At 45.4% G+C, this 14,022-nt stretch overlaps 1 protein-coding gene across 13 annotated transcripts in view; it reads right to left on the minus strand.

The window, feature by feature from the left end:
* LOC100743674 (probable Ras GTPase-activating protein) overlaps positions 1-14,022 on the minus strand; it is a 261,958-nt gene that overhangs the window by 148,430 nt on the left and 99,506 nt on the right. For 9 of the 13 annotated variants that reach the window (XM_024368772.2, XM_024368777.2, XM_033321620.1 and 6 more), the window contains 2 exons: positions 13,647-13,759; positions 1,809-1,850 (listed from right to left, as the gene is read on the minus strand). In XM_024368772.2, coding sequence (XP_024224540.1) covers positions 1,809-1,850; positions 13,647-13,759 — 155 coding nt within the window. The remainder of the gene's footprint in view (positions 1-1,808; positions 1,851-13,646; positions 13,760-14,022) is intronic. The other 4 variants (XM_024368778.2, XM_033321618.1, XM_024368774.2 and 1 more) reach the window with 1 other exon arrangement.

Here is a 14,022-nt window from a genome sequence, read left to right on the forward strand (position 1 = left end):
CGACTGCACCGTGTCCAGTTTGTCTTAAAATACCGTAGATTGACCTGACACGACACGCTGACGTCACTAATTAGAGCTCGTTGAACGCGGTGTGCGGCGCGTGAAATCCACAGATCGTCTCTCGCTTCTCTCTCTTTCTCTCTCTCGACACGATTCGTTTCTCGTTCGAAACAGAGGTGGAAACGAACGAACGAATCGATCGAAAACAGAGGTCGAAGATGGGAAATTATTAATTTCCATTTGTTTGGCGCGCCTCGCTGCCCACGTTGTACGCCATTATTTGCCAATTATCATCCCCTAACGAATTTCTCGCCGCACACGCGTTCCACGAAACGAACGTTTTGCGACGATCGGACCGCTTGGCTTTGGGCGAAACGCTGTGGCAGCGATAGGCGCGTCAGTCACGGACACGGTTTTGCGGTCTTCGCAGGAACGGCTCGAACGAATAATATTTCGTTGATGCGAGGATCGAAGTTTGGCGATTCGCGTTTTTAGAACGCCAAGTTTCTTCGAAAATATTACCGCGAGCTGAAGGATTTCGCGATAATTGCCGAGTTTGCGCGATAATCCGCGATCCGAGTATCGCGCGAAATCCCTGTTCCTACGATACGAAAACCTCCTACCGTTTCGCTGGTCTTAGAAAGTATAGCTGCTTCTAACCTTTCACCGAACATTCCGACAACAAGACGGTTAAGGAAGGAGGAGCACGCGTCCGCGATCGATCGCGGTCGAACAAGCCGTGAATGCGGTCGCAGTCGTATCGCGTTAACTGTAATTACCAGGCAGACGCGAACGAACGCGTCCAATTACACGAATCCAGTATTGGTTTTGGGCATTGGCGTATAACGATCCCCCATCCCGCCAATCGGTACTCGCATTCTTCTTCCACGACGTTCGATCGCCGGCCTGGCAGGGAATACGTGACCCCGTTTTCCGCGAGCCGCGCTCCATCCGAGCAACGGCGCTCCACGCTAATTCCACGAACGTCTCTATCGTCGAGAAAATCGCACCTCTGCCATTGCCGTATCGCGAATCGAACAGAGACTGGCGATACGGCTGCCTGGCGATACGGCTGCCTGTGCGAACTACGTGCGCGGCAAGCGAATAACATTCCAACGACGAACTTCGCGGGCAACGACGCGACCCGCGTCGGCAGCAGTTTCCAGAACACCGCGAAGAACGACGAGGATCGTAGCGGACAAAATTGCGTTAGGTGGGAACGCGGGGACTCGAAGAGACTCGAAGGAAGTCAAAGGGAGCAGAGGCGTAGCCAGTCGTTTCGGTAAATTCGTAGTAACGACGTCCTTCGACGGACAACGAAAGAAACGAACGGAAAAGACGACGCGTCATCCTGGCTCGAGAAAACAATTAGTCACGAACCTTTGCGCCGCGAATTCAATTTTTAGCAACGAAAAATTAAGAGAACGCGAGTTTAAGGTGTTATCCAAGTTTTACGCGCCTTGCGTTCCAGTACGATATAACGATTTTCAAACGAATCGATCCCGTCAAGATATTATTGCCTCTGCGATATAGTCGAATTCCGTATGCTTTTCAAATTATTATCTTTGCCTTTTCGGTTATCGAAGTAACGCGAAATTAAAACCATCTCAGCTGTTCCGCTCTCTTGTCACGTCCGACGTTCGACTATTCTAAATTTATAAAAGGCTCCGGTGTGAAAAACACGACGAGCAAATGTGCAAATTATGCAAACACACAGGGATAAAGCAAAACGAGACACGATATCACGGAACGGAAGCATATCAGAGGGACAAACACAACGTTCGAAGGCACACTGATAGAGAACAAACCTTGTTGCGAGACTTGAACATACAGGCGGTCCCGGCGAACAGCTGCGTCCAAGGAAACAGACAAATTAGTTACTAATTGCGCTTGTTTAATTTCGTCGACAGATGCAGACTGATTCGGGAATCCTTCCGGATTCGACGCTAAATTTCATCGCTAAACCGATACGCGCGATTCCCGAATATTGTCAGTTTTGCGTATTTAAAAATACGCAGCTTGTTCGACGCGTACGATACGATAGAATAAAATATCAAGCACGAGACGCGGATCTTTTGTTTTAAATTTATGGATTGAAACTTATGCGTGTGTATTTGTACGTGTGTACGCGTGTGTATTTGTACGTGTGTACGCGTGTGTATTTGTACGTGTGTACGCTTGTGTATTCGTACGTGTGTACGCGTGTACATATATAGAAACGTAAACATAGTATCGATAACAATGCGAGTATCATCGTTTGAAGAATTTTTTACAACTACCTCGTACGTCGGATCGATGAACGATAAAAGCTACTTTCTCTTATCATCGTACGTTATCCTATGTATGCAAAACGTGCAATTTAGTATCCCGAAATCGTACGTAAATTACGATCGGAATATTTATTCGCCGAATATTTTTGTCCGTTTGAAACGTTAAATCGATCGATTTCGTCTCGAGCGTTACACAGATGCTTAGCCTTTCCTTCGTTACAAAGCTGGGGAGAAAGTCTCGAGGATATACCCCCATCGACGACTCCGCATCGACGCCCCGTTCTACGAATATAAAAAGTTCAGCCTACGTCGCACGAAGATGTCCGAACGGATCATCGTTCCGCTTTTCCTGTCCGAGTTTAGCTTTTCCGCTGCAGATATTCTTTTATACGACGGACAAGTACGCTGTACGCGTGGTCACGTGGGAAGGAAGCGGAACGTAATTAATCGGCCGTCGACGGGGATAATCAACGTTCCGAGTCGAGGCCCAAATTAAGATATCGCTATGGTCGTAATTCGAGGTATCCCGGTGCGTTTCGTGCTCGTTTTAAATCGCGATTGACAACTCGACCGTTCCCGAGGAAAGACGGAACGTCGAGACGCGACGCACGCCACGACTCTGGAATCGATACCCGGCAACGAGCGCCAGGAAGCGGTTTAACCACGCGTTTAAAGAGGTTCCCTTCTGAAACTCGGTACGTATAACGCGTCGAGACCGAGTCTGGTTTAACATTTTGCTCCGCCAACGCGATTACGCGATTCGAACGAACGAGAAAACCAACGGAGGATATTTTATACGTTACGCGCGTTACGTTAACGACTTGGGCCAGCGCTTCTCAACTTTCTTCCCGTTATCGCCCTATTTCTACCGTGATCGAATAAACCGTTCCTCGCGTTCGCATAAAGACCGATCTTTAATAGATTTTCGAAAGAGATATTTATACTTTCTACTTCTATTTATACTCTTATTTTTCTTCGTAAACGTATCGACGATACGCGTACTTCGAGAACGCAGAAGCGTTCCATATAAAACGAAAAAAGGATCGAGAAACTGCCAACCGCCGTCGGAAACAAACTGGATCTTCTTCGAACGCTGTGGCGATCGGGACGCTCGCGATCTCGGACTCGGTCGGTACAGGATCGTCGATCGTCGACTCTCTTCTCGCGATACGATTTGCTTTCCGTTCGATCCCTCCCGCTCGTCTCGGTTCGATCTTTGTGCACGCGTCTGTCCGTGAGCAGCACCGTGGCTACCTAATTCGATCCACGCGATCGACCCGTTCCGATTCGACCGATCCGATTACGTCCGTACTGAGTACGCGTTACGATCTTCCGTCGATAATCGATCCGTCAGTAACGCTGCAATCGATTCACGTGCCGCGAGTCTGTCCGTGATAACGAAACACGTACACGCCGCCTTTTCCACATGCGCGAATATTCCTTATTCCTTTATGGCTGCCCCGTTCGAGCGTGAACCGTTTCGTTCGAACGTGTGAACTCGACGTCGATGAAACCAGACACTCTTCGGAGCTTCGTTTCGCGCTCTTCTGTGATCGATACTGTGGCAAACAGCGTATAATGACTGCCGATTCAGTGCAGTTTCGTTAAACTAAAGAGAAAGTTAAAGATGTCTCGAGGATGAAGCAAACGCTTCACATAATAACGCGAATCCATTCGTGTATTTAAAATATCGATAGAATGATGTCACGTTCTTTCATATACATACATATATATATATATATCATCGTATCATCTACGATTAAAACTGTTATTTACACCACCAAAATCACTCGCAGGATCTTATATTCTAAACTAAATAACGAAATAGTTCTTTAAGACGTCGAAACGAAAATCTAAAACGATTCGAGTCACTTCGATCTAATCCTACGAGTCTAGCTTTAGATTCTGTACGTATCCGTAATAACGAACGCGTCGACGTCTTCGACGACTTTTACGCGACAGTTTACCTACGTGGAAATCTGCAATCTCGTTACGCGATATCAAAGGCCGACACAGACGTAACTCGTATCGGTTCGACGTAATCTACAAAATGCTTTTTTCATAAAAAAAAAGAAAGAGAAAGGAGAAAGAAAAAAAGGACGAAGCACGAAGGGACGCTCGACGAAATTGCAGGCTATACGAACGTATATGCCTCGAATCGATACGAGTAATACCGTACGGGGTTCTCGACTTCTGCGTTTGTTTCAAGATGTTGCCGAAGGCGTACAGAAGCAGAAGAATCTTACGAACGCTCGATATAAATATACCGGTGGATCGCGAAATAAAGATGCAAATTTCTCGAACCAGATGAAAAACTTATCCTGATAAAAGTATTTTTTACGTGTCAATCGTCTTATACGGTATATAAAGTTTATCGTTAAAGCATATCGTGGAAGTTTAAAGAATTCACTGCTTCGGGAATACGAGAGAAAGTTTATTTCTTAGGTGGCGAATAAGATAAACGTCTATCACGGAAACTAGTAAGGAGATGGTCGAGTCTGAACCATAGGTACTCGTTTGACGACGTAGCGCGCGTGGACAAAGTGAAAATTTCCAGTAGAGCTGCTTTGCGCGTTTACAGCAAGTAGCCGAGCGCACCGCGGTTAAGTTCATCGAAAAGAGAGGTTTCGAGAGCGATACGGGCTGACGATTAGGAGTGGAGACGAGAGAAGCAAAGCACGAATCTCTAACGAGGCACTACTCGAAGAGCTGCTCAGGGAGCCGGAGCAACTGGTGAATTTCTAGCTCGTGTCGTCCCTCCAACGAAGCCAATAACGTTGCCATTGTATCGGATTATACGATAAAGGTGTAACTTCGATGGGGAATCTCGGCTATGCGACTCTCGACCAGCACAAATTCCGACTCCACCCGGGGAATCGATAGACGTGCTCGTCGATTACCTTCCCAAACTTCCTCGGTCATCCATTGACCGAGAATATCGAGAATCAAAGAAGACCTAATTTTTTTTTCATTTAACCTAGTGCTGTAATTATCCTTGTTATATAAAGCTTCGAACGATGTTAAAGTACACCTAATCCGACGCTATTTCGGCACTCTGCGGTGAAAAGAGATCGTTCTTCCACAGGTAGGTACACGATCGCGCCGCGAAGAAAGAACGGCCCGAGGTATCTAGAGAAACCTTACGCTGGCGGTGCGTTAACGATCGATAAATCCTCCGATTTCCATTGCTAAAGAACCGTCGCTCGAAAGCGACAATTGCTACATTTCCAGCACCTTAAAATACGACGTCGTTAAATGTACTCGTTTCCTTCAATTACGGGCCGTGGTAATCGCCGCATTTGTCCGCGGACTGTTCGTGTCCTTAATAACGGGGCAAAAAGGAGGACGTTTCGGTTGAAAGGTCAAGCAACGCGTTGAATGTCTCCGAACGAACAATGAATTTCAATTTCACGTTGTTATAACTTTGTCCAACCTATTCTTCTATCTTTCCCCTTCTTCGTCATTATCTTTCTCTCCGTCATCTTCGACTTACGTCGTCGTCGTCGAATAAACGAATGAACGAACTCTTGGGGTCAAGAGGTTCGTTCGCCGCTGGGCATTTACTGAAATCCGAAATTAGTTCGGTTAAAAGAAGCGCTTTCTTCGCGATCCACGATCCACGAGACGAGACGTTCTTTCAGAAAAAGGGAGAGAAAGAAGGCTCCTTCTTTCGTCCTTTGTCAATGCCGCGGATTCATCGGAATCACTTTGCCACGCCAATAATTCAGGAGAACGACCAACGTAAAAATAATTTGGCCGTTCCTTGAACGCGCGTAGCTATTGCGCGACACGTACCTTCGAAACGATAGAGAAAGGAACGAAAAGCGTCTAATGTATTTTCAATCTCGAATCTGCGTAAATGCAACGTGCTAAAGTATCGACGAACAAGCCTTCGAATAATCAGCTCGCGCGAAAACTACGACGCTGGCCGACTGATACACCGCAGAGGAATATTTCCATTTCGCGAACATCTGCTTTCTTTCGTAGGAGAGTAAAATGAAAGGAAAAACTTATGAAAGAGGACGATGAAGTCTCGCGCCGTTTCATTGACTCGATAACGCGCCGCCTGTTTATTTTACCCTCCCGCGTCGTCGATCGTCCAACCTAACCCCATATAAATGCACCCTTCTGCCTCAACTATCTCTCTATGCAACTCAAACCCTCGTCTTTCGAGCTCCGTGGAACGCCACGATCTTTCAAACTTTCACGATCGTCAGCGAGTTTGGCCATTAAGTTCCGCGAAGAAACAATTCTACCAAGGGTTGCCGAATGTATATCGGGCGCTGGCTAGCAATTCCACCGATAGTTTCTTTCACCTGGACAAACAGAGAAGTCGATGTCGGAGAAATTTGGCAATATTCACAGGGATACGCTTCAATTCGCGTTTTGTTTGCAATCTCTATTTTTCTTGAAATTTGAAAAACACACGAGTCCAAAAAAAAAGGTAAAAAAAAAAAGGGTATCGAGGGAAAATCGAGTTTGCGAACGTTTGCCTTCGCAGAGAGTCGAAGAAGATTCTCGAATCCGCGAAGTAACCCGCAAAAGGGGTCGAAAGGTTGGCGAAAAGGTGAAGCCGATTTATCCTCTGACTGAAACCGGCTTCCTCCGAATTCACGTTGGATTCCCTTTACGATCAACCGAAAGAAGGATAGGTCCTATCTCTAGCACCCTGAGTCACCGCGAAAGAGACTAACAAGAAGAGGCGAGAGACGAAAAAGAAGGGATTCTCGCGCGTGTGTGCACGCCCTACGCTCTCGAACATCGCAAGACTCGTCCTCACCTTCCAAAAAAGGGAATATCGACTGACGACTGTCCGGGATAAGGGTCGACAGGGACGCAGACGAACAGGCACTTTCAGCCCCTTGGTTAAGACGGACGAGCTACATAGGCCAATTCGGTCGAATTTCGAATTTCGAATCCTCCGGCTCGACCCGAGTCGTCTCGTTTTCAGTAGTCGTTACGTTCTCGTACGATAAGCGGAATAAAAAGTCCCCAGGTTGGTCAGGTTGATTAAATAGAAAGCAAACTGCATAAAGCTCGTTCAGACTGCTAGTGAAAACTCGAAACGCTAGTGCGAATATATCTGTCTCCTCTTTGAACTACCGCGTACTTGCAATTAGTGAAATTGTCTCTCTCTTTTTTTTTTTTTTTTTAAGGGAATTTTTGGCGTCGCGAAGGCCTACCTATACCGTAAGTATAATTGTAGCTTACAGACCTGCCCCAGCAAACAAGAAATGAAAACAAATAACAGGAGAGCAGGAGAGAGATAAAGTTGCAAAGACACGATTCGCTCGTTATCCAGAGTGGTCGGTACATACAGCTTCGTTCGATTCGAAGCAATCTTTTCAGAAGTTAAATTGCCCGTCAAAGATTCAACGATACTTCCTTAACCAAACGGTAAAGCGTAGAACCGGGCACTCGCATCCTCGTACGCAAGACATCGAGGGAAAAGAGAGAGGGAGGAAGGGAGAGAGTCGCTGAATCAAAGGCACTCGGACAAAGACAGATAAGGAGCAAACTGCGAGGGAGGGAGAACGAGATAGCGAGATTTAATCACACCAGTCGTATTCCCCTCACGTCTTGAAAGGGACACGTTCGCAAAGCCAGACAGGAAAAGAAGGAAGGAAGGAAGGAAGGAAGGAAGGAAGGAAGGAAGAAAAGGAGGGAGGAAACTCGGAGGACGGGGGATACGATTTAATACAGAGACCCATTCGTTCACCCCTGGGGAACGATTCGAATGGAGAAGGTTGCATTTTTTACTCGCGTGCCGTTTGTCTTGTACGTGACGAGTATGAACATGAACGCGTCAAATTCAAAGAATTCAGACCCGGAAAGGAGAGGCACGCGCGGATTCTCGCTGGATGCGAGAAGAAATATCGCGACGCGCCTGTGTCCTCGATATCGTAGCACGTTTTAGCGCCTCTGGAATTGTTCGTGAGATATTTTCGGCGATTTCTCGGTTTCAACGTGGAAAGAGTTTAATTCGTTCGTACGTGCGGATAATTTTTCGCGTTACGTGCAGTCGTTACGGGCCTGACTTCGTATATTTATTTATCCAACTGGAGAGAAGCTTCTATAAATATAGTCTCGTTATTTTTTAGACGGATCGAGTATAATTTACTTAATAATACCGTTACGATCGTTTATTCGCCACGCGATATAAGTTCTATATACGTTCGATATACTTGAAACGTTTCAAGAAATTATAACGAATATCGACGATGATAATTAGTAGAAATTATACAAAAATCGCGTTTAAACAAAAATTAGACGTACGAATTAGAACGAAAAATTGTAAAAATTCTACGAATCGCTCCATCGATCCTCTTGTTTCGTCCATTCTTTTCAAATCCTTATAATCCATACGTGCTAATCGGGTATATTCCGTAGTTCGGGTACGTATGTTCTATTTGCGTGCATTTTCTACTAGCATTTCCTCGGCTGATCGCATACGAGTAAGAGCACCAGAGATCTTTGATCTTTGATCCGGCATCGAGAAATCCGCTACTAATAGACAGAGGCAAGACAATCCCCTACCTGTAACCTTATCAGACTTCGTAACACGAGGCAACAACAAAAGTAAAATCCCTAGGAATTACTAAGAAACCCCACAGTATTCTCGCGCTTCGAATCCAATATCGAAGTCTTTCCATTGCGCATTGTTTGCTTTTACCTGCGCCAACCCATCCCAGTTCGCCGATCATTATCGTTAACACCTTAACACGCGGAAGAGAAACTTCCTACACCATTCGCCGAACAACGATAAAATAGCAGATACTTTCGAGAAATGGAGATAACGTACAGAAGAAGAAATACGATACAAAATGCAGATAATGCCCGGTTTACGGTTTACTGTTTATTGGAAACCTGTAAAACTTGCATCAAAGAGGACTCTCATTATATATTCGTATCGTATTCGTTATTCCTATTGATTTCTCGATTGAATTTTATGCATCGAAGATACGGTTAATCAAGGATTTTAATCGACGTGTTTGCTGAGAATCGTAAGTTGTAATTAAATCGTGCAATTACTATGACGCGTGGTACGATGGTCACGTGGTCAGGAAACAAGTAAGCGTTCGTTTAAAACTTTCTCATCTTCGTCCTGATCGAGCGAAAGATCGCTTATTTCATAAAAATGCAATAAAAAGGAACCTACTTCGTCCGATAGCAACACAGCGTAAACGTTTCCCAAAGAAGAAACATACGCGAAATATTCAGCGCAAAACGATAAATGACATTTTTCTGTTCAGGAGTAAGGCAAATTTTGTAATAACTTTAAGCTATCCAAAAAACATTGCGGTAAGATCGTTTACATCGTGAAACCTAGAAAAATTCCCAACAAAGCTGTAACTATACCGTCCAAGGATTACGCGAAATTGCTAAACCGAAGAGATCTCCCACATGAGATAAATACCAGTTACAGGAATGACATCCGCTGAGAAATTCATAAAGCATAGTAACGATACAATTAAGAACAAGCGAGACCATTAACTCGCAACTATTACAAAGATCTAAGAATCTTCGGTTTCGATGAAATCTAATTCATAGAACATCGAACGACCGTGTTCGTAAAGCACAACGGTACTAGGCTGATCGTGCACAGGCTTTCTCTACTTGCTGACTAAATTCTATTCGGTACGACATGCGAGGAACCGTTTCAGGGATCCAGACAGCAGAAAGAGGAGAAAAGAACACACATGCGTCTGCACACGTACGAAAGTACGCGCCGTTAACCCTATTCCTTGAGGGCGAGTTCAGCATCGGATAACGAAGGGTCTCGTGTTCCTGAACCCCGCGAATGTGATTACACGGAAGGAGAAAAGGACGTGAGCTGGGACAAGGCGAAAGAGAGTCTCGACGTCGGTTTTGATTTAGTAATAACAAGGGCTCGATCGTAGGGGGCGAACAGTTGCCAAAAAACGCGAGACGTTCGAAGAATCGACCGAGAAAGTCAGACACCGACGAAGGCAAAGGGAAAAACGTCGACCACGTCAGAGTGAAAAGTGTATTTGATACAGGCGTGGATGTTTACCGAGCGTGGAAAACGGCGGGCATCCTCACGGTATTACGTACGAGTTACGTACGACGTTACTGTTAAATAGATAGTACATTTGTATCGTACGTGTGAGAGTGAGGGAGCGCAGAGCGAGCAGACACGCGCATCCCTTCCTTAGAGTGTATGCGAGCGTCGCAAGACGACCCAGGTCTCCGTCGAGACAAAAGAGCGACTAGAAAGAAAAACAGTGGGCGAGTGAGTGTCTACTAGCCCTTCGGAGAGTAACCCACGTGTAAAGCTAAATTTAATTAACATGTAAATAAAGTTTAACTTTTTGTTCTCTCCAAATCCTTTCCTTACCTTAACGGTTACTCTTTTGTACATATCGGAGGGAAGCCTCGAGTAGATAAAGTAGAAAGAACGTTATATCCGGGTGTTAGGGACGGGCATAATTCCGATAGGATCAGCGACTTTGCTTCGAAGAGATTTTATTACCTCTGGATGTGTCTACGATACGAAGCTATACGTTGCTTGTGATTCATAAAAGTAACCAAGGTCGATAAATTTACGAAGGCTCTGAATTTTAACATTTTACTCGTGTTGACTGACCATCGTGGCACACGACAACGCAACTAAATAAGAATACATCCTGCGGAAGAAAAGAAGAAACGAGAAAACGAGGAAACGAAGAAGGGAAGAAAAGCTAAAAATAGGTGTTAAAACGAAAATAAAAGAACTCGGAAACTTTGCATTTTCAAAACGATTCGCCGACACGCTTAAATATTTTCTAACAACCGTACAACACGCTTTTTCCGTTCACTGGAACATCGACGGTACTAGTTACCATCGTAACTACCTTTCTAGAATATTTTCCCATTCTACTCGATAAAAGGAGACGTCCAAAAAACATTTTGCCGCGTGAAACAACGAGAGGAATGTGGACACGGAACTCTTCACGCCAAGAGTAATTACTCCGAAGAAGATTCGTTATCTGATTTAAAAAATTAGCCGATCTCGGAGGCAACGTGGTTTCAAGCAGTGCGATAAGTACTTTAAGACCTCGAGGGACGGAGAAAAAGAGATCGACGGATACGGGACACGTTTAGGGGACCTCGCCAACGACCAAAATGGATCCGCAACGAGAAATCTTCGTCGTTCCTCGGCTTCCACCTTCGTTCGTTCCACGAGAAATTATACGCCAACGAACAGATTCATACATGCTTGAGAATTTTTCCGTGTTATCTTCCCTCTATCTTCGCGGCTTCTTTCGCCTCCTGTTTTACCTTGAGATAAAGCTAAAGGATAGGACAAGAAGGAGAAGAAAGGTAGTCGACGTTTACCGTTATACCGCGCAATTGAGTGCAGCGGAGAAGGAACTTCAGAGTTCGTAAGTTGCAGTATAGATGGTAAGAAAAGAAAATAAGCTACAAGAAAACGCACGAAAACGCGAGAAAAGCAACGACAGTGGAAGTAACTCTGGCAGAAAGTTATTGGCTTAAGCAAGCTTCCATGCAAGCGCTCGCTTGTCTACGTCCAGAACAGAGAGCGGTTTGTGACAAAAGTTCGCAACGAAACTTCGATCGGGTTTCTTTCTCGCTCCCTGAAGGACTACGTTGCGTTTGCAACGCGGTGGCTGCAATAAGGCGAACGCTTAACGCGAAGATGTTCTGCGGAGCGCGCGAGCGGAAGCGGAAACGTCGACGTCTAAAAATACGTACTCGCGTTCGCAAGAATATACGCAGATATATCGTTTTCCTTCCTTTCGTTCCCAGTCGATCAAGGTGCGCGACCGTCGACTATATCCGCCACTCTCTTTCGACGTTCCTGACCAGCAAACGTTACAAGGCTTGATAAAAAGAAAAAGACAAATTTCAAACGAGAACCTCGAGGAATTTTTAAAAGCTCGTTGACGTACGAATTTCGATTTGTAAATAGCCGGCAACCGCTTTCAGTTGCAGGCCATCCATAATTTTGGTGGAGATTAGCGGAGAAGTCTCGAAAGTAATTGGCTGTGCAAACGTCAGGCTGTGTATAAACTTGCTGATCGAATTAGAAGCTGGCCATCCCTTTGCCATTCCAAGCGTACGATCAAACGCAACTCGGCATCCTTCCGTAGCGCACGATACAGAACAAGGGAGAAACACGGTAGAGACCGATACGCGCACAATTTTCCTATACTAAATTTTCATTAAATCCCCTGGCCACCTACAGACTGCAGGATATACACAACTTTCGACCCGATTAACTCGCTACCGTTGCGTCGCGTCGCGTCGTTCGCCCAGCGATATCTTCTCGGCTCTTAGACGAATCCCGAGAAGGGGAATCGTTTGTTTTATCGGAGTGTCGATCATTTTGTGCCATGACTGCTCGGCCACACAAGTCGTCATCTTCCAAGAAGCGTCCTATTTCATTCCTCGACGCCTCTCGACGTCTGTTTATCGTCTCTCGCTATATGTACTCGCCGGCCGCTTTTGGGATATCGTTCGCTTCGTAAAGCCGATACCGCTGACATGCGTGAACGCGATAAAACGCGCGGTACTTCTGCGAGTAAACGTCGATACCGAACAACTCTGAACGACCATCGCGTTGTTTACCCCCCCCCCCCTAAATATGTTAATTGTAAGTATAACTTTCGGATTACGGCCGCCAACGTTCCATCGTTATTCCGACAATTCGCTTCGGGCCAGAGATACGTTGCTCGAACGCGTAATTCGCGAATTAGGCGAGCTACCGATTCTGCGAATCGAGCTTCGTGTTTCGAGTTTCGAGCAAATTTGAAAGCAGTACAAATCGTGTTAGTACGTATCGAAAAACCATCGATTTAACATCGAAGTGATTTTAATCGTAAGATTTTTTCTTTTCTTTCAAAACAACGCTGTTTGCTAAAAAATTAACTTAATTGAATTAACTTAATCAAATTTTTACTCCTCGAAACAGGATGAATATCGAAATCACAAAGATAAATAAAAAATTTGTAAACTACCGTACAAATATCGTAATTATGTGGTAGCACGAGAATATCTCTTAACGTATTTCTATACACATTGTGTATAGAATCGAAATGCAGTAAGGCTACGATTGCCAAAATCAATATATAGACGGAATAATAATCGAACGATAGAACGATTTGCGGTAGAATGAAATTAAAAGATAATAGAATAGCAAATACGTTTTTAAGAACGAACAAGTTTATTGCAGGCGATAGGTTTGCGAATACTAGCAATGCCAATGACGTGATGCGTTCGTGCGCCGCTTCTTACGGATCGCGATAAAGGAAAGGGAGGCTGGCTAATCCGGCCGAATTGGGCAACGGGCTTTTCGCTATCGAAAGAAGATAGAAGGAATATTAGGAAAGAAAGAGAAGGTGTGCTACTCACTGCCATATCCTCGCTTCTGTAAGCCGTGAGGGTCTGTTCGTCTTGGAGGAGGACGCAGTAACAAGGTTCCCAGCACGCCTCGGCAGCGGCTTCGCCAACGCAGCATTCAGCCTCTGGAAAAATAAAAAGTAAAGGAGATCGTGACGGACGAGCAAAGTTGCCAGAGTTCGGACGGTGAGCATCGTGGCCACGCCGCGAGAATAAAATCAACGCATCGGCCAGCGACGATACGAATAATAGGAGCCGCGTCGATTATTATCTCCGTGGACGGGCATAACGGCGCAACGGTGCAACAGGAAGGGCGACGCGATCCCTGCCCGCGGCCAACGATCGATAACGATCGATAATTCTCGCGTTCGTTCGAAACGTCGCGTCC

This window comes from Bombus impatiens, unplaced genomic scaffold, assembly GCF_000188095.3.
Source record: "Bombus impatiens unplaced genomic scaffold, BIMP_2.2 scf_0478, whole genome shotgun sequence".
In the NCBI taxonomy this organism is placed as follows: domain Eukaryota; kingdom Metazoa; phylum Arthropoda; class Insecta; order Hymenoptera; family Apidae; genus Bombus; species Bombus impatiens.